We start from the raw sequence: 21199 nt of genomic DNA, 5'->3' as shown, positions 1-21199 counted from the left end.
ACGCCGAAGGTGCTGGTGTTTCTGGCCATCATAGAAACGCCAAGGAACTACGGCGTTGCTGCCCTCTTTGGTCATAATTAATTAGCCTTATTAATTAGGTTGTTCATCCACGTTCTACATGCACATGAAAAAGGGCAGCAACGCCATGGTCATTGGCGTTTCTTATCTGGTCCGCAACGCTAGCTACCTCGATGTTTCTTCTTTGGTCAGAAACGCTAGCTACCTCGGCGTTTCTATGTTGGACAGAAACGCCGCTGGCTGTGGCGTTGCTAAAAGGGTCAGATCGTGAAATACTTAAACGTCGAGTTCATTTTGTGACAAAGTTCGTTTAAAAGGTCAGAATAGTGATTTCGTCCTATGGAACCGGACTCCCACGTGACATATGAAAAACCTGATGTGCTTTAGCACTCCAGGTGAATAATGATCTGAGCCATTCGACCCCTGTGGATTGTACGGCTCAAGAGACGACCGGCCGGTTTTCTTTTCAATTTTCACCTGGCCGACACGTGCCGTGGCCCTTTTTGTATTGGCCAGTTGACAAACCGACCATCTTTGTGGTTTTATCATCATCTACGTACGTGTACATAGATAGACATCAACAAAGAACCAGAAAAACATTCCGATTTTTATTTTTTTTAGAAAAAATCACAATGCGCACGCGGCGAAAACCAGAGGCCCTTAACGTTCCGATCAAGCAGATTATCCGCAAAATATACGTGGCACAGCGCAGCGCGACGTAGACGGGAGCGTGCGGTTTAATGGACAATGGGCGTGACATACTGACATGGACGGACAAACGGATCCAGCGAGCGACCTCGCCGCACAAGCCGCCACGGAGAAGGTTGTCGGCGCCAAATCACGACGTGACACCTCACTGCTCACTTCCTCGCGTGCAGTAAAAACAATCGTGCACCCTTTTCCTTCCTCGCTTGTACAGTATAAGAAGAGCAGGACGCGCGGTAGACTTTGTCACCGCCGGTCGGAGATTATTGCTTTCGATTCCGGTGCGCGCGCAGAGAGAGAGAGAGAGAGAGAGAGAGAGAGAGAGAGAGAGAGAGAGAGAGAGAGAGAGAGAGAGAGAGCTCGGGTTATGGCGGAGGAAGATAAGGCGCCCAGCGACGCAACGTCGACGGTGGCGGAGGCGGCGCCGGTGACGGCCGAGCGGCCGGTCCGGGCAGACCTGGAGCCGCGCCTTCCCAAGCCATGTGAGTGCCTGCCCCGTTCCTTCGGATAATTCTTACTGTACGTGCTTTCGGCCACACAGAGGGCGTTGGTTTCAACTTTCATCAGCAAAGCAAACATAACCAACACACATGCATCCGTATCATGCAGACTTGGCTCGAGCTCTGGCCGTGCCCGATGTGTACCATCCTGAAGGAGAGAGCGGGGAGGGGCACGAGCACGGCCAGAAGAGCGTGCTGCAGCAGCATGTGTCCTTCTTCGACCTGGACGGCGACGGCATCGTCTATCCCTGGGAGACTTACCGAGGTAACGCATGGTGATCCGTAGGGTTCTGGGAATGCGTACCCTGTGCACTTATCCGTTGATGGTTTGATTGGTTATGTAACTTATGTTGCACGAATTCTAGGAATGCGGTCGCTGGGCTTCAACGTGATCTTGTGTTTTATAGCGGCAATTGCCATAAATATTGGTCTAAGCTTCCCAACTCTACCTGTAAGTACAAAAGGAGCCGAAACTTGTTAAAAAAATATATTATTATTCTATCCCCCGCAAAAAAAAATATTATTCTATACTCGACATTTTTGTTGTTTAAAAGCTTCACCAAAGCTAGCTCTTATTCACCTTTGCTTTTCATGATGGGTATATACAGAGCTGGATACCATCTCCCTTGTTCCCCATACACATCAAGAACATCCACAAGGATAAGCATGGCAGCGACTCCTCGACGTACGACACGGAGGGAAGGTAACTAAAATCCACACTCCAAACTCGCTTACTACTACTATCTACACCATCTCTCAGTTCTAAAGGAGGTACGTTAACGGTTAACTACAACTGTGAAACAAAATATAGGTTCATGCCGGTAAATTTCGAGAGCATCTTCAGTAAGTACGCCCGCACGGCGCCGGACAAGCTCAGCTTTGGCGACATCTGGAGGATGACCGAAGGCAACAGGCTGCAGTATGACTTCTTTGGGTGGTGAGCACTTAGGAACTCTCATTTCTGCTTCATCATCGAATTATTATTATTTAAATAAAACGGAGGCAAAAGATTCCTCTACTGAAGACGTTGTTTCCCTCATGTTTGGCCTGAACTGATGAGTGTTCAGGTTGGTGAGCAAGGGAGAGTGGATACTGCTGTACGTGCTTGCCAAGGACGAGGAGGGCTTCGTCTCCAGAGAAGCTGTTCGCCGCTGCTTCGATGGTAGCTTGTTCGAGTTCATCGCCCAGCAAAGGAGGGAAGCCCACGAGAAGCAGCACTAGAGTCACAGGACTGAGTAGAGTGCAACGTTGTCATCTCGGAGTGTCTTCGATCGTGAGTTTTCAAATGTGGACCAGATTGATTACCTCATCATGTATGCCTAGGAAATAAGAGACGAACGAATACCAAGTTTAGAGGGCTGAAAAGTTATACACTTTTATATAAGACTAGTACATATGCCCGTGCGTTGCAACAGGAGAGAAATTATTATGCCCACTGTCCATCGAAACGACCATCATCATGGCATAATAACATCCAAAAGTGCCACCTGCGCGTTGCAACGGGAGAAAAAAATTTACCTCACTCTCCTATCCCAGTAAGCAAGTGATGATTTGAGCCTAAACACAACCTAAACCATAAGCGGTGATTTGATTTATGATACACATCGATTATTCCTAGATGAATAAAAATTTGGTGCTTTCACCATCTTTGCAAAAGGCTACTCTGCATGACTATTCAACAATCAATGCTATAGAAAAGCTAACCTTGATTGATCAATATGAGCTTGCACAGGTAGTTGTTCAGTTACTCCTTTGTATATACCAAGATATGCAAATTAGCATAAGTAAGTATTTCCTGAAAGCACGATGAAAATAATAATATGATTTTGGCCTTGAAGATGAACAAAAAAACCAATTCTCCTTGAAGATGAACAAAGAAAGGTAACATGCATGCTAATCTGCATTGCATTCAGAGGATCCCAATCCTTGCAAAATATTTGTCTAGCATGTTTCGAGTTATGCAAAATCCATATCATGTCAGATAGAAATAGATGAGCCAGCGAAAAAACAGAATTGTTGGAATATGAAAATACCTTATTTTCTCTTCTTTGTAGAACAGTTACTTATTGTGTAGTCAGTTTAGCTATAAAGACCTGATACATGGATGCTCGGCTAGGAAGAGAAGAAAAGAAAAAAAGAAGCATCTATTAATAAAAGACTAACTTGACTCATTAAAGCTACGGTTGTGCACCTGCTAGTTGAATCATGTGCAAGTTCTCATGAAGCAATTAATTAATCCATGTAGTCGCCGCGGGATCCACCAGCCTGCTTAAACATGTACTCATGTGTTTGGCTGGGAAAGAATCAAGCTAGCCGGCACCTGGCAGCTCGTAGCTAGTTCGGACTTCCATGTATATTTTTTTGGGTCAGAGGTTACAACGTGTGGCCAGCCATTTTGCTTTTGTTTCAATTAAGTTTTCTTTATAGGTACGTCCTGGTTTCGTTTGTATTGTTCCGGTTTTATTTGTTTGCATGTATGTTTGTCAAACAGACAAAACTTAAAAAATAGTGCATGTAAAAATACTCAAAACGGGACAAAACAAAGCGGAATCAAATCAAGAATATCTATCCCTTTAATAATAGGTATAGAATAATAATATTAATAAGTTGTAAACATATCAATTATAAACTCGAGGACACAAGTATTTTGGTGGGCCCTTTGCTCCTTCAGTTTCTTCCAACGGCAAGCTCTTCAAAGGCGACATTGCATTCGTCACGCTGTGGCAAGAGCAAAAGTGTGGAAGAAGATGTGGAGCAAAAGTCCGCGCGCCAAGATTTTATTCCTGTGAAGGTGAATTAATTAATTAAACCCATTAGCGGTGGCGCAAAGGGCGCTCCCTCGCTGCATTCACCTTATCACTTTTTAATGTGCTAGTCAGAGTAAAAAAATATGGGAGAAAAATAACCGAGCGGAGATTGGGCATGACATAAGAGCATCTCCAACAGCCATGCTACGCGCTGCGCGCTAAAAACTACTTTACCGCGCGCCTTTCGTCTGGTTTTGCGCGGCCGACAGCGCTGGCTCCAGCAGTCGCGCTAAAATGCAGCGCGCGCTATTGCACGCACATAGAAAAAATTCCCGTGCCTTTTTCAATAGATATTTTACATTGATAGATAAAACGATACATAGATATTTTACATAGTTCCAAAGCATAGATAAATAACTACGGTGCAACGACATAAAAAAAAATACTAGATAGTGCAACTAGATAAAAACTACAACCTACTCCCAGTCGTCATCCTCGCTGGTCTAGTCCGAGGTATCGAGCCACATGTCGTCCCAACGAGGATCATTATCCGTAAAGATTTACTGCCCACCATTTTCAACGATAACGCACTGCGATAACGCCAGGGCCTTCCGCCGGCGCCTGTCCAACCGTTCCTCGTGGCGCTTTGCCGTCTGCTTCGCCCAGTAGGCTTGCTCGTCGGCGACGTCCTCCGGATGGCGCCGGTGCCACTCCGCCATGGCCCGCTCGTCCTCCTCGGCGATGAGGAGGTGGCGCTGTAGCCGAGCATGCTCCGCACGGTCCTGATCCGTGATAAGACGAGGCGGAGGGGCGACGTCCTGCCCCTGCTGTCGCGTGTGGACGTCCTGAAAATTCATCTACGCGCGCGGCCTGTCTAGGCGCCACGCCCCTGCGTCGTACGCGCGGGCGGCCTCGTGCGCAGTCCGGAACGTGCCGAGGCCGAGCCGGACGTCGCCGGACCGGGTCTCGGCGTAGTACGAACCGTTGGGGCGCTGGGATACGGGTTGTTGAACATATTGTCGGGCATGTACTCTGTCCAGAAGAAAAGTATCGGGCCCGTATGGTCGAGGGGCTGACCCACGTCGACAGTGCACGTTCCGTGAGGTCATATACCAACATCACGCGACATGGACACTAAGCGGGGAGGGTTAAGCTGGTCAACAGGCTCATTCGTTTTTCTAGGCAGTTCTGGTAAAAGATTTCCCCAATCGAGCGAAGAACCCTAGGCACATGACAGTGTGTATCCGGCATACACTGGTGTGTTGCATGTGGTCAACGGTTAAGGTTGTGCCCATTTTCCTTATTTTGTGCTTCTTGTTTCTTCTGCAGTTTGTGGTCCCACTGATAGTGGTGAGGGTTGGTGCCTCTGTGAGATCGATATTGCTGCGAGAACTCTTTATGTCATCGACCCAATGGAGGCATTGTCGTCGATAAGGTATATAATGAAGAAGCACAAACGGATCAGCAAGTTTATTCTGCTTCTGCACAACCTAGAATTCTTCCGGTACTGGCATTCTGCTACTTACCCATGGACCTATAAGTACAACTCTGAGATGCATAAAAACTGCAGCAGGTATGCTCATGTTCATATTGTTGGTCACTATGGTGCTGGTTCTGACTTTGATGAATGACGCATACCATGAAAAATGCAGTGCTGAAAGCGGGTTCTATGTGATGTTGTGATCCACTACATGCAAGAGTTTGATGGTGTGACGCTCAGGACTACTCTAACATCTGCATGTCGTATACAAATTAAGCAAAGAACCAATTGACTGCTCCTCCTCGTGTCGAGTGTGACCCGTGTACTGCCTGCAGGGTTCGATTTCGCACATCCGGGGGCAAATGTCGTATGGAGTAGAGTAGTTGTCCTGAGGCCTGAGGGCCAACCATGGAAAATTGCTGAACCACATGTACGAGGGAATTCTGAGTGGATATCAGTTTGGAATTGGATGAAAAAATTCGTGGGTCTTCCATTGGTTTGGAAAAGTGCTTAGAAGTCGGTCAGGACAGGAGAAAGGGGTCCTTTTGGTTTGCAAAGCTGAAAAGGTTCCTCTCGGATCACTTCCTGGTCCTATGTACGTACGTATGACTGTATGAGTGTGTGTCATTCCATTGGCAAAAGACTTTGTCTGGTCAGTAATGAACCTGTTGTGTGTTCAAAATACATGGCTTTGGTATGACTAATTTGAACGCTTGTGTGTTTTTGTCTGAAATGAACTACTTTCAGTTGCCTAGCTGTTCCATCCAGTTTTTCCTATTTTGTTTTGTGGCTGATTTGCGCGGGGTGATGATTTGTATTGCCTTGACGGAGAACCATCAAAGATCTCTATGTACTAACTAGATGGAGGACATAATGGACAGGATCATGGAGGCAGCAAAAATGTAATTTACGCTAGGAAAACAAGCGTATCTATCGACTGGATCTGCTAAGAACTTTGAATCCATCGCCTACTGCCTCCGCTCGCGCATCGAGAGTCCGAGACCAGAGAAGCAGCTCACGGTCGAGCCGGTCTGACAGTTACTCCCACTATTCCGAATTACTTGTCGCAGGTATGGATGTATCTAGATGTATTTTAGTTCTAGATACATCTATTTCTACGACAAGTAATTTGAAACGGAGGGAGTATTTATTTTCTTTTCTTTTTACCTCATAGGCTGTTCATTAAAGACGGTTACACGGAACTCCCGTCACGGAAGTGCCGTTCTCCATCCACCCGTCATACGGGCCCATCCCTGTATTTTCTCTGTTCTCCTTGCATGTGGGCTTCAGTATTTTTCTGTCATCCATAACTGCTCATGCACTGTGTCACTGTACCATTGGTCTAGCTAACGGGAGCATGCGAGCTCGTCTGTTCCCTCTCCAGTCTCCACTCTCGTAGCCATTCTACTTTTGTGTAAGCTGAACATATGCTTTGACGTATTTCTTCACTGAACAACACCAGATTTTCGTATGTGCTGGCCTATTTTATATTGTGTTATATTTACGTAATGCATTCAGCAAGTAAATCACAAAGTATGCATCTATAGTGGAAAGCAAGTGCTCAAATCTGAAGTGCATCAAATACTTAGGTCACTTAGTGCCTGTTTTTTATTGTCCTCGGTGCGTTTTAGTTATGGTTTTGCATCCTGGCGTGTTTGACAATCTGGATGGATTAATTATGCTATCGGTCTTGGTATGTTTGATTGATTGTAGGTCCTTCATGGTTTATGGATTAATGGCTCTGGAAATAACGAACTTGTTGAGTGAATTTAGATCTGTAGATGTGACCGATCAACAAAGACTGCAAAGAAAGTAGTTTGACATTTGTCGTCTTATTGATCCATGCCATGTATGTTATGAACATGTTTTTTTTGACTAGAATGTTATGAACATGTTTCAAAAAACAGTCTTGGTGTAAAGTGCAAATTTGTTTCCATCTAATGGAAGCTCTCTCCGTTTTCCATTTCTCTGTTTTGTAGATGGTAGAGCAACCTATCATACATACACAATGAAATTGAGAGCAACCTATCATACACACAATACACAGAATGAAATTGATTCTGTTGAAAGCTTATCTACATTTTTTTCTCTTTCTTATTGATGCATCAAGGAATGATTGTAGTGAATATACTAAATGGCTACATCCAAGAGAGCAAGAGACCCTAATGTTATAACATACACCCATATTAATGTACATGAGTGAAATCAAGGACTAAATATAACAGCTAAATGTACGGACAAGATAAGTGTGCATAGGCGTGCCTCAGGAGGCGCCTAAAATGGAAAAGATAAGTGTCCATCCTAGAAAAAGGAAATTCCCCTGTCCACCCCCAAATCCCAACGGGAAGCACCGCCGCCGCCCTCGGCTGCCCACCCGATCCAAATCCGGCCCGAACCCACGCCCTTCACGCTCCACTTTCCTTCTTTACTTCCGCCTCCATGCGAGGCCTGCTCGTCGAAGCCGTGTCCGGCACCGCCTCTGCCCCGGCTATAAAGGCGCGCCCTTTGGCCGGCCCGCTCCTCCTCCTCTCTTCGTGCGCGCCGCGCCTCTCGCCTCCTCGCCGCGCTATGCCTGGTCCGCTCCTCCTCCTCTCTTCGACCGGGCCACGCCTTCGCCCTCCTCGCCGCGCTCTGACCGGTCTGCGCGACTGCGCCTCCTCCACTCTTCGTCCGGGCCGAGCCTTTCTCCTCCTCGCCGCGCTCGGGCCGGTCTGCTGCTCCTCCACTCTTCGTCCGGGTCGTGCCGTTCTCCTCCTCGCCACGCTCTGCCCTCTGCCCGGTTTGCTCCTCCTCCTCCTCCTCTCTTCGTCCGGGTTTGCCTGCCTCTGTCCTCCTCGAGTCGCATTTTATCTTGCTCGTCCTCGCTCGATCGATTCGACCGTTTAGAATCGCTGGATTTGGTTTTGCTCGTCCTCGCCGTCGCCAGATTAGATAGAGAATCCCACCTGATTTGATTTTGCTCGTTCTCGCCGCCGTTCGTCCGTGTAGAGTCGCGTCTGATTTCACTTTGCTCGTGCTCGATTCGTCAGTTTAGAATCGCTTCTGATATGATTCCGTTCGTCCTCGCCGTCGTCAGTTTAGAGTCGCGTCTGATTTGATTCTGCCCGTCCTCATCGTCGCCCCGATGCGCTCGCGTGTTCTTGGTCCGTCTCGTCGAGGGTCTCCGTCTGGTTTGCGACTGAAAAGTTTCTGTGTGCGCTTCTGTTATCTGAGAGACACTTTGCCTTTGGGTCATGCGTTTCGTGTTCGTGTCAGCGCGAGTGTTACAGGAACGGTCGGGTCTTGGTTTTGAAATTGGATTATGGGCGGAGATGGGGAGACAGGGAGCAATTATTATTTTGTCGTGCTAGTTCAGCTCGGTTCCTAGTCCATGTCACCTTTTGCCTTGTTCATCAGTTTTTTCAGATCTCAAACGACTATGCTTGTTCGTGTTCGTCCGTCAGAGATGTGCCCTTTGATAATCTGGTTCCTCTGTCGATTCTGTGATTGTGCCGGCTAGCTTGTTTCACTTTGGGCAGGCGTGTGTGCTCTCATCCCAGATGCAGGGGTGATTCCTTACGGTTCTTCTGATGGGTGTTACTGCTTCTGCTCTTTTCAATCCGTTATTACTTCCAATCATGCTTTGCTTATGTTCCCATATATGGTGATGTGTGTTCAAGGGTGCAAATCATGTAGGCCGTGGGTGCCATTTCTTGCAGGCAGGCAGAGCAGAGTGCAAACCATGTGGCCTGCTGCCTGACTAATTGAACACCTGCTGCTGCTACTGTTGGACAAGGTTTCCTCCTGTTGCTATTTCCATTTTCATACGAGTACTAGATGAGGTGCTGCTAGTTAGTCCCCCCTACACTTCGTTCTAGATTGCATAGCATAACTCCAGAATTATTTCATTGACACCTGGGCATATAATTCTGTTGTGAGCGGAATTTATTTATCTGTGAAAGCACGTTCATCACATGTTTTTTATCAATGCTGCTCACTTTTGTCATGTCCCTTTTGTTTGTCCTGTTAAATTTTATGGCATCAACTTGGAGCAAATTTTTTTACTCACTGGTTAAAATATCGAGAATGCTGACTTCTGTATTTGTCGCTATGTAAGCCATGCACTTGTGAAGCCTGGGCGTGATTAGGATTTGGATTGCATATAGATTTTATGCTATGTTTGTTTATAACCTGGTTGTGATCTAATATACTGTAAATCTGCTAATTTTTTAATTTAATTTATGTTCAACGCAAGTAAACATTTATTTAGCCAAATTTTGCTACTTCTGAGAACTTTGTTTTTAGATGTGTTGTAGCCATAACTGCCTATTCTGATATTTGCATGGATCTTTCTATATAAGGTCATTGGCATGTCATGTTGTGACCTACATACCTTTGTGGTTGGCAGTATCTTTGCCCTTTGATTCTGCTTTTCCTTGCTGTTGTCCGTTTGGATAGAGTCGCTTTTGATTAGATTTTTATCGTCCTCGCTGTTGCCCTGATGCGCTCGCATGTTCTTGGGTCGTCTCGTCTCGGGTATCTGTCTGGTTTGTGAACTAAAATTTCTCTTTGAGAAATTTCTACGTCTGTTTCTGTTATCTGAGACATTCCAGATCATGTGTTCTGTGTTCGCGTCGGCGTGAGGGTTGTAAGAACGATCGGGTCTAGTTTCGAAATTGGAGGGACCAATGTCAGTTTGTCGTGCTAGTTCAAATCGGTTTCACTTTCTGGAACTTCTTTATAGCTTTCTGAATTTATACTTCGGTCTTGCATGTAGCTTTCTGTTTGTACCCCTATCTATGTTTGTTTGTGTATGTGTGATGTGCCCCTATATATGTATGTTTCTTTGTCCGCTTCATATGTGCAAGCGCTCCATTGGCTGTGTGTGACTGTGTGGTTGACTGTTGTGCTTAGATGGGGTGATTCTGATTGTGTTACTGCTTATATGGTCTGTCCAATTGGTTTCTTCTTCATGCTTTGCTTGTGTTCCAATGTCGTCTCCCCATTATATGGGATGCAAACCATGTAGGCCGTTTCGAGCAGGCAGGGATCCAGAGACGTGCACTGGTCAGGCTTCTCTCCTGTTGATAGATGATGATAGGCTAAGCAGGAAAGTTTGACTCTTGTAACACTCACTTGCTTGGCTTCCACTCCTTTGTGTGGCCGATTTGGCATCCAATGCATCCCATGCCTATCTTATTTATCTCACTCACTCATCACAACACCCGTTTCCCTGTTTTTGTTCCTTATTTTTCTTATCATAATAATCATGTTTACCGTGGTGTTTGACAATACAGTTTTTGTGATATCTATGTTTCGTTATGTCTTATGTGGATATCATATTCTTTTTTTGTATTATTGATGTCCAGTCATTGGAATAATGCTTTTTCTAAGTATTTCAGGTAGGATATAGACAAATGTCACATTTGCTCTTCCTTGTGTTGCTAAGGACACTGATGGGTTGGGTTTGCTTACAGCGCGGGTATATTTATGTTTTTTACATTTTCTGATGCTGATGTCTGTAGTCCCAAAATGCTTATTTAGCCATGTTTTCCTTGTTCACTTCACAAGATTATGTATTCATGTTGATAGTATGGTACTCTTTCCAGGACTGATAATTCTACAAAGAATCATTGGAATATGTTTTTTACATTTTGCGATGCTGATGTCTGTAGTCTCAAAACGCTTATTTAGCCATGTTTTCCTTGTTCACTTCACAAGTATTCATGTTGATAGTATGTCTTTCCAGGACAGATAATTCTATTGGAATATTTCTTTGAGAAAGAAGTTAGATGTCTATGGCACCAGCAATATTTTGGCAATTCCAAGACTAATTGGTCATGATGACTTCAAGCATAAATAGAAGACAGCTGATTCTGAGGGCCATCTTGATCTGAACAGCTCATTATTCTAATTTTAGCTCACCTCTACAGTCATACAAACTGGCATGCCGAGGACTGCTCAGGGTTCCTTTCGCTTTCTGTTTTACCAACCGAGGTAATCAAATTTGATCTTCAGCTTGCAAATTTATAACCTTATGGGAGGGAAAGGTTTGCATGTACATGAACTCTGATTATCTACATATATACTTGAATTTCTTTGGATTTGTTGGACTACTACTATTCTACATGATGTTCTCCATGATTCATTTGATTTGTTGATTTTATTATTTTCCTAGCGGGCTCTTTAGGTTCATCTTGTGACACAAAATACAATATTGGTACGTGCAGACTCTGAAATTTGGTGATAAAGAAAAGGTACCTCCTAATTTGCTCTGTCTCTCTTACACTTGTCTTTGTTTATATAACAGTAGTGACCTCCTGGCTTGTAGTTGGGTAATGCAGAGAGAGATTTGGAATTGAAGCTATATAAACTAAAATAATGCAGAGTTGAAGGTTTTGAACGGGAAGCTTGAACAATCAGTTTACTTTTTCTCATGTCTTCGATTAGTTTCATCCTATCTTTGTCTGTTTCTTGTGTGCAAGCACTCCATTGTGTCTGACTGTGTGTGACCATGACTCTGCGTGTGTGACTGACTGTTTGTGTGTGTGACTGACTGTATGTGTATGTATTTCTTTGTCTGTTTCTTGTGTGCAAGCGCTCCATTGTGTCTGTGTGTGTGTGTCTGTGTTGACTGTGACTGTGTGTCATTTTATGACTGACTGTGTGTGTGTGTTTGTGTGTTGACTGTGACTGTGACTGTGACTGTGTCATTGTGCAAGCGCTCCATAATTACCTATTGGCACCTCATAATGCATGGATATTTCTGTATAATAAGGTCATGGGCATGTCATTTTTTGACCTACATACCTTGTAGTTGGTAGTACCATTGCCCTTTGGACATTCTTCAATGCATTGCTCTATATTTTCCTGCATCAAGTATGATGATTGTGCTTAGAATGTGTAGAATCCAGGGGTGGATGGAGGTTTCCATGATGGCTAATTTGTTTTGTTGTATGGTTGTTCTGATGGTGTGCTTCTGGTGTTTGAACTGAAGCCGTAGATTTCCTATCAACTTGGTCTGTGTTTGTATGGTAATCCCTCTCGAATTTAACCCCTTCTAGTTTTGTAACAATATTTATCTCATGGCTGGTAATACATTATGAATGCATTTTAGCTAGTTATATAGTAACACCATACTTCTTTGGACATTGTTCTGTATATGCAAGTGTGGTGAGCTCATATATTGTGTCAGTATCTACCTTCGCAGCTGAATTATTTCCGGATAGGACAGAGGTGCAGTGTTTACATCCATGGCACAAGGTTATTTAACAGTGTATGGTAATCCCTCTCGAATTTAACTCCTTCCAATTTTGTACACAATATTTATCTCACACTGGTAATACCTTATGAACATTTTAGCTAGTTATATAGTAATGCCATACTTCTTTGGACGTTGTTCTGTATATGCAAATGTGGTGAGCTCACATATTGTGTCAGTATCTACCTTCGCAGCTGAATTATTTCCGGGTAGGACAGAGATGCAGTGTTTACATCCATGGCAGAAGGTTCTTTAACAGTGCATCAAACGTCCTTGGACTCAAGAGGTTTTTAATTGCACTCTGACTTTGCTCGAGAAAAAAAAGCTTTTGCACATTTTATAGTTATATTGATGATATTTTTCTACAGGAAGATGACAAAATTATTGACCTTGTAAACAACTATGGACCACCAGAATGATCTCATTGCAAGGTAGGCAAGCAATGTCGGGAGAGGTATACTTTTGATTGTTTTATTTTTATATGGTTTGCTGAAATGCATTTTGTCCCTCTGTTGATGCATTATAGGTCAGCTACCAGAACTTCTTGCAGCTGATCCTGGGATGTTTCTGAACATGCTCCCAAACATGTTCAATTTATCCGCCCTAGGACAGGTGACTACTGTGCTCCTTTTATGATTCAGTGTAGCTAGTAGTCAAATCGTGTATAGTCCATTCTGTCATCACAAAGCAACCAGATTTGCAGTTTATTTGGTGATGGCAGCATGAACCCACCTGATCTATCACACTTCTTTATTATTCAAAATGTTTTGTTATTACTTCCTAATTCTTTCTTCTCTTTGCATCGATCCACTTGCTATGCAGCCACTGCCATGACACAGCAGGTATGCTTGATCTTTTTCTTTGTGCTTGAGATTTTTCTTGTTCTGTAATGCATATGTCTGACCACTCTTTTCTTAGGCTACTCGGCATGCTCGGCGTGTTTACCTCGGTGGACTTCCTCCAATCGCTAATGAACAGGTAATTACCTTGAGTAACTTGTTATTTCTTGGAGTCTCTTTCTCTATTCGCAATCCATGCTAACTATTTTGTTCTTCTTTCTGCAGACGGTTGCTCTATTCTTCAATCAAGTTATGACCGCTATTGGGGGAGACACATTTGATCCAGGTGATGCAGTTCTTAATATGAAGCTGATTTTTGAATTCATACAAAACATCTTAGGTGGCATAATCATCTAACTCTGTGTGTGTGACTGACTGACTGTGTGTGTCTGTGGCTGTGTATGTTTTGTGTGTGTGACTGACTGTGTGTGTGTTCTATGTCTTGTGTGTGTGACTGACTGTTCTTGTGTCTTGTGTGTGTGTGTGACTGACTGACTGTGTGTGTGACTGTGACTATGTGTGTTGGCTGACTCTGCGTGTGACTGTCACTCTATGTGTTGGCTGACTCTGCGTGTGACTGTCACTCTATGTGTTGGCTGACTCTGTGTGTGACTGTGACTCTGTGTTGGCTGACTCTTTGTGTGACTGTGACTATGTGTGTGTGAATATTGCATTTGCTTGATGGTGTGTCTTGTATGCTTTGTGTGTCTTGTATGCTTTGCGTGTCTTGTATGCTTTGCTGAATGATTGGTGTTTGTGGTGTAACACTGCCTTTGCCGGTCTCAAGCCCGGATGTGAAAATGTGGAGGGAGCTGCAATTACCTTCTTTGTATTGTTTGCATTACACGCAGTTTACATTACCTTCTTTGTGGTTACATAATGTGATAGCATGTGATTCAAGCTTTGAAATGCCAGGAACTTCCTGATTCCTTTCTCAAGCTGTATGAGATCAGTAGTGTTTACTTACGATAATACCAAAGGAAAGCGAATGTTCGATTGTTCTGGGTGGTGTATGGCTTCCCTAGAAAATAAAATGCAGTATGCCCTTGTTCATTTTGCTTAGGGACACCGACAGCCTTTGCGCACTAGATGTTGCTGCAGTGCTATCTGTTTGGATTTGTCTCGTCTCCTAAATTAATCTTACTGGTTTTAAATCTTGTCAGCGTGGATGTATTTGTCAAGTAAAAACGTTCCAGGTTGTTTGTCCCAAGTAACTGGGCGCTGCTAGCTAGGCAAAACGCGCTCAACTTGTGTCAGTTCTATATTGATGTTGCGTGAACGCGCTCTGCGCCCTCGGATGCATCGCATGGATCTTGGCGCAACGATCGCCATGTGAGGCGTAGAAATTGTTTGTGCTAACTGTTGGTGGAGCGAACGTTACCTATATCCCCCTTCCTCGCTCCACTAACGCCACTCCCCCACCTTTTCCTACACCGTCTCGCGCTCCACTCCGCATGTGGTTCATGGTTTCTTTGCCTTCGTTGGTGATTCGAGCGTCTTCGACCGCTGGGAGTCTAAGTTCTTCATCGGCTCTAGCATTGGGTAAGGCGTACACTGCTCTGCCACCCCTCTCTTTTGTTTTCTATAGGGTACATTCCACCGTGAGGTTCGATGGCTGTTGAGCAGTTGACATGGCGACGACAAACAATTTTGGTTTGTCTAACACGGCGTCGCAATTGCAGTCATCGCGGTGGTCATTTGCTGTGTCAACGAGGGGTTCCCAAGATGTTGGAGTTGGAAGGGTCGTAGTCCGCGTGGGATTAAGTGCGGCGAGCGTCGTGGCGAAAGCAGCGATAGGGTGTGGCGAGCATCGTGGCCACGGCCGCAATAGAGCCATGGGCATTGGCGCGTTCAATTTTTGCAATTTTTTTGGGGCTGTGAAGAGTTCGGTTTTTGCGATTTTCTTTCTTAATTATTTATTTTCTTTCCCAGGCCGCAGCCCAACCACTTTCTATTTCTATTTTTTTCCTGCTTCCCTTCCATCCTCATGGGCTTGCAGCCCAACCACCCAGGCGAGCAAGCGCTTGCTTTCCTTCTCTTCCTACGCTCTCAAGCCTTCATTCGGTCTCGCCTGAAGCGTCTATAGTTTAGTTAAGGGTCGGCCCATTCACGCTAAAATAAATACACTAGAGAAAAAGGGTAACGCAGAATCAATCCCACGACGTCCTGGTTGTAGCGTTGCACTGCTAGCCACTTGTCCACCATCAGGTTCGTGTTTAATTAGAAGGTCACGACATTGTTAAAGAAAAAGCGTTGGGTTTTCACTGGTTTTTTGGGTTTTTTCTTTTTCTTTTTCTTTTTTTCACCATTTTTCTCCATTTATTTTCTCTAATTTACTGGTTTTTTTATTTTCTTTGGTTTTCTTTGTTCCCTTTTTGGTTTTTCACTAGCTTCTTTCTCTTCTTCACTTTGTTTCTTTTTCTCATTTGTCATTGGTTTCTTTTGTTTTCTCTCGGGTTCTTATTGTTTTTCTGTACACATTTTTTGGTATATATCTAATACATTTTATAATATACATGTTTAATATTTTTCAAGTATACATGGTCAACATTTTTTCAATATACAGTTAACATTTTTCAAATACCCGATTAATATTTTTTACTAGAGGGTCAACATTTTTTCTGTACACATTTTAAATTTTTTAAATCCTTGATTATAATTTTGAAATATAAGTTTAACACATTTTTTCAAGACTTGTTTTCTATAAACTTTTAATATTTTTTCAAATGCTTGATTAATAATTTTTGAATATATGGTAAAAAAAGTTATGTACATATTTAACAATTTTCAAATGCTTGATTAACATTTTGCAAATACAAATGCTTGAATTAACATTTTTTAAATACATGGTCAACATTTTTCTAGTGTTAAAAAACATTTTTCTATACATATTTAACAATTTCTAAATGCTTGATTAACTTTTTTAAAATACTTGTTTAAAAAAATCAAATGCTTGGATTAACATTTTTTAAGCATATGATCAACTTTTTTCACACCCGTTAGCATTTTTTAAATTTTTATGTAAAATATTTTGTAATATATTTATTTAGAATACTTGTAAGTATAAATGAATTTAAAAAAATGAAAAACATGAAAAAAGAAATAAAAGAGGCAGTGGCCTGTGCCGGCCCATACGCTCGTGTGACTTCAGCGAGTCGGAAGGTTCGCTATAAGTGAGGTATAACCGCACCCCTGATGCAGCCATGGAGGATCTCGTGCTCGACGTGCACGCTTGCCACCATGGTCGGCCGACGGGAGGAAGCCGCCTTCCCCCTTCCCCGCAAACTGACCCTATCTGGGGAAGCATCTTGTCTGAGTTAGGTGACCTTCGCTGGCTGCTATAGACGAACAGGGCCAGGGGAAAAGTGCACACAGGGCTGCGCATGCCGGTGCTCGTACGCTGCCACCTCTGCTGCCCTCGGCTCCTTGCCACCCCTGGTGTGGCCGCTCGCCGCCCCTGCCATGCGAATATGAAGCTTTGCAGGGAGCCGCCGCGCGCTGCTTGTCGTGAACCGCCCGAGGCCGCGTGCTAGTGGCCGCGCCAATGGGGAGCCATCACGTGCTGCTGGACACGAGTGGCCTGAGGCCCCGCTGCTTGCTGTGCCATGGGGAGCCACCGCCCGCGCACCCCTAGTCAATGTCCTGGAGCTCAGCCTCCTCGGGTCACCGGCAGGAGATAGAGGGGAGTGGGCAGCGATTCTAGGGAGAGGTCGGCAGTCGGTTGTGGCAGAAAGGTCGAGCGGGATCAGTCTAGGGACCCGATTGCTTTTTCTTTTCTTTACAAGGAACCCGATCACTTCTTTTAGAAAATTACAGGACCTGATTGCTCTTTTTTTAAATTACAAGGACTCAATTGCTTTTTATATATATTTGGACCCCACTTGTCATAAGCTATGAACCCAGATCAAGCCGTCTAGTAACGACTAACTCCGGCCAAGACCCGTTAACGACATCGCCCGACAACGGCTGTCCTTAGCTGGCGCGCACTCAGCCAGCCTTCGACAACAAGCTATCGCCTCACCTACGCGTGGCGTGGCCGTTCTGCGCTCGCAGAACCCTTGCGCCACGCGGCCGGTGGGCAGACACACCAGACAATATGGACAAGACGCAATGGGTGAATTACTCACCCATGCCGCCGCATGGTACACACCTATGCTGAGACATGTCATGCCTCGCGCAGGTGTCACCATAGTCGGTGTTGAAAGACTGGGGTTCGTTCCCAAAAGATAGAAGACGATAACACATCACTACGCATTTAATGTGCTCACCTACCTGGTCAGACCCAGACCATTTTCTTTGCATCGAATCCATTGTGGTACCCCTTGGAATAAAACCTATTAACAGTCGCTACAAGGGCGCGCGAAGGGCTATGCCAAGGGTTAGCGCGATCGCCGCCTCATCCCCGCACGCAACCTCTCCTTTCGGCTCTCCTCTGCGGCTCCGCCTCTTCCTCTGGCGGCATCCAACCCATTGTCTTCTCCTACTTCCCTCTCTTATTCTTCTGTGCCTCGATGAGGTGGGCAAGCCGGTGCACACACAAAGGGTGGTTGCGGCTGCCGCTCCGACGCGGGCGCCGTGGAGGTGGAGTCGGAGCTGCAGCAGAAGGAGGTGGACGGCCGCGACAGCAGCATTAGCTTCGATGAGTTCCATCACCTCCATTGCTATCTCAGGTTCGTTTCGTTGCTTGCTTGCCGTTGGGTCCGATCAAGGCTCTATTTTGGTTGCCTGGTTCGACGGTTCCACTCTGCCTGCGTCGATCTGGCATCTGTTTGGATTTTGGATCTCGAACATTTAGGAGGTTGTTCTAGATTGCTACGCTCTGTAGTGGCAGGATTCGTGTTTCATATATTGCAAGAGATGAAATTGAGAGGCTGATGTGAATTCGTTTGTGTGTAGATTTTTTCAGTTATAGGATTGGATGTTTATGAAGTTTCTCTTACTGTCCTGCAGGTTAGCCGATTGATGTATTTGATTGCTGACCCCTTTGTGTTGGCTGATGGTGGTGAGATGAAATAAGAATTAAACCTGATGCTGGGACAATAAGTATTTGTACTATAGATCAACTAAACATTGTATTGAAATAGCAGGCTACATATCTATCTAATATGCATCTGTGGTACAAGGTGAATCTTGTTTCCTGACAGAGAACAATAAAGATAAGTTGGTGACACAAAGTACTGAATAAAAAACACTTCTAATGATCTATATAATGTGAAATCTTTTTGTATGTGTAGATTTATCGAATAATATCATAATTCTGATATGTAGTTTCCTTCTGTTGGGTATCTCACATAGCATGATATGAAGCTTCTGAATAATTGGTTGAAGAGTTCTCGTATGTGTCTTGGAGTTCCAAACTTCACATTCATTGAGCTTAAGTTTTTATATATCGCTTCTGTCTTCCCAGTCATGCAGTCGCAGGTTCTCCATTTCATGATTTTTAATAGTTGACGGGGTAAGAAATTTCATGGCAAGAGCCATGGTTTATCTCAGATGTGTAAAGGGAAATATATTTGTTGACCCAAAAATCACACTACACTGTTGCAATTTCTCTGTCGAAAAGGTATGCATAAGCCAATAGTACACAAAATATTTCTGTCGCCTAGAGATTTACTAGTTGTCTAAAAAAGCACCCAAAACTGATTGAAAAAGAAATAGATGCTGCCAAGTTGCATCCATTTGATATTTAGGGATGTCGCAAGATTGTACATATTCAATTCCAATAAGAATAACATTTATCCCAACCTATGTCTTTGCAGTGCCTTGATGAAAGCAAAGTTGGCCTCCCGTGCTATGATGACGCGAAGACTGGGACAATTTGCTCGATCAGTTTCAAATCAGAAACAACAAATTTGAGAAATTCATTGGATAAGTACTGATATGGTGCTTTTCTAAGAAAATAGGCATGCTATATATTTTTTCCTTACGTACCACTATGCTTTAGTATTATTGGCATTTACTTTCTCATTTGCATAATGATATAGTCATTTATGGGCCTTTACCAATGAAGTGGTAATATTACGTATGGGTAATTGGGTCATGGATAATTAATTAATTATTGGCTCGTATTAACTCTGGAGCATCTTCAAATTTATCAGTTATGTTTTCTAAAAGTTTTCCCTTTGGTATAAATGAGAAGCTAGAAAACAATATTTGTTTGCTGGCAAGTAAAATATGGTCTCCCCTTCTGTAACTTCTTAGTGTATTCTGTTTCTTTCATGGGAGTTCAATTAGACACAGTCGTTGTTGCTTTTGTATGCTGGAACTTAGCCAAAGGAGGTTGCTTGGTTGATATATTATCTTAAAAAGTTCTACTGAGAATTTGGAACGAAGTACTTGATTGGAAATCCCTAAGCAAAACTTTGGTACTGCTTCATTGGATCTCGGTTACATCATGATGTATTGCAAACATCGTATTTGGACCTCGGATAGGCGAGCGAGGCATGGGTTGCAGGACCGGCCTTCAGCATGCTATACGTGCCTCCAAGAGGAGGATAATGCGGAGCACATCTTGATCCAGTGCGTGTACACTAGGGAAGTGTGGCATACCATATTTGATGCTTTGAGCCTGCAGGCAAACATCCCAGACGCGCAGGATCATCTCTTGGGTTGGTGGTTGACACAGAGAGCTAGCCGGAGTAGGGGTTCCAAGAGGGGTTTTGATACGGTTGTCATTGCGGTCATTTGGGCGTTATGGAAGCAACGCAATGCGAGAGTCTTCCACGGAACCAACCAGCAGTTGAACGCGACAGATCTGGCTAACGCCATTATTGGTGAGTTGAAGGAGTGGAAGGCGGCAGGCTTAGGGGGAGGAGGTTTCTGTGGTTTCTATGAGAGAGTAGGTTTAGGCTGAATTTAGGGGATGTGTGGGTGTGTGCCTGGGATGTTTGTTAGCATTTATCCCCAGGTTTCTTGTACATTATTTTTCTGCTCTCTTTTATAAAATTAAGGCATGTTTTTGGCGTGCTCTCAAAAAAAGAGAGTATATTATCGTACTAATTGGGTGGTGCGTGCGTGCATGAGTTCGTGAGGTGAGTATACATGAGCATATGTAAGTGTCTGCGCTTGTGCTTTTAAAAAACGTACAACTGGACTTTTCAAAGATATATAGATTTAGCTTTCTACCACTAAAAGAGCAAGAAAGACGCATCGTCTACTCCTACTCTTGCACCACCACAGACAGCATGAACATGGCAGTGCCACCCCTCGCTGACATCGATCCTTCGACAAACTCTAGAGTTAGAACAACTATAGTAGAGTCTTTGCGATCGCCATCCATCGTATGGAGCATGCTTCATATGTATATGGAGACTGCAGTGAGTGTGCGCAAACACAGAGTCACCATAATGCGTTTTTCATGTCTTTTATTTTCTGTTCTGTTCTTTGTTGCATCAACTCAAAAATCCACACACTCAATTTGAATGATCAGAACACTAATTCAAGATAATATTGCATTACAAAGTTCATACATAGGGGTGAAAAAATCGATCAATGACATTTTCATACTAATACACTGATGACATTTTACGTCTTTGGAGAAGCACTAGCTGCTCCCCACCATGGCAATGGTGAATAAAGTGTACGGGGCATATGCATATGTGTCGAGTCCACTTGTCGTCTATGCACGGCGGTTTGACGGTCCGGTGGCCTCATCTTCATCCTGTTCCTGC

The 21199-nt window shown here is 44.1% G+C and overlaps 1 protein-coding gene and 1 long non-coding RNA gene across 34 annotated transcripts; both read left to right on the top strand.

The window, feature by feature from the left end:
• Positions 1-975: 975 nt before the first annotated feature.
• On the top strand, positions 976-2619 carry LOC125539021 (peroxygenase). Its single transcript, XM_048702377.2, has 6 exons — positions 976-1205; positions 1333-1488; positions 1589-1674; positions 1832-1926; positions 2035-2160; positions 2291-2619. The coding sequence occupies exons 1-6, from the start codon at positions 1091-1093 to the stop codon at positions 2442-2444; spliced, it is 732 nt and encodes a 243-aa protein (XP_048558334.1). The 5' UTR covers positions 976-1090; the 3' UTR covers positions 2445-2619.
• Positions 2620-7850: 5231 nt separating this feature from the next.
• Positions 7851-14285, top strand: LOC125539020 (uncharacterized). Of its 33 annotated transcripts, none has more exons than XR_007296639.2 (11): positions 7896-10911; positions 11179-11426; positions 11620-11686; positions 12427-12463; positions 12640-12710; positions 12885-12976; positions 13059-13121; positions 13217-13302; positions 13513-13532; positions 13609-13668; positions 13755-14285. It is a non-coding gene; the product is annotated as an uncharacterized LOC125539020 (long non-coding RNA). The 33 variants fall into 33 exon arrangements; XR_015617036.1 differs by having other exon boundaries at positions 12625-12710; XR_007296637.2 differs by having other exon boundaries at positions 11608-11686.
• The last annotated feature ends 6914 nt before the right edge of the window (positions 14286-21199 follow it).

The sequence above is a fragment of the Triticum urartu genome, chromosome 2A, assembly GCF_056163025.1.
Source record: "Triticum urartu cultivar PI428250 chromosome 2A, HENAU_Tu73, whole genome shotgun sequence".
Lineage (NCBI taxonomy): Eukaryota > Viridiplantae > Streptophyta > Magnoliopsida > Poales > Poaceae > Triticum > Triticum urartu.
The sequence above is the reverse complement of the archived record's forward strand: the minus strand, read 5'-3'. Positions and strand labels throughout refer to the sequence as shown.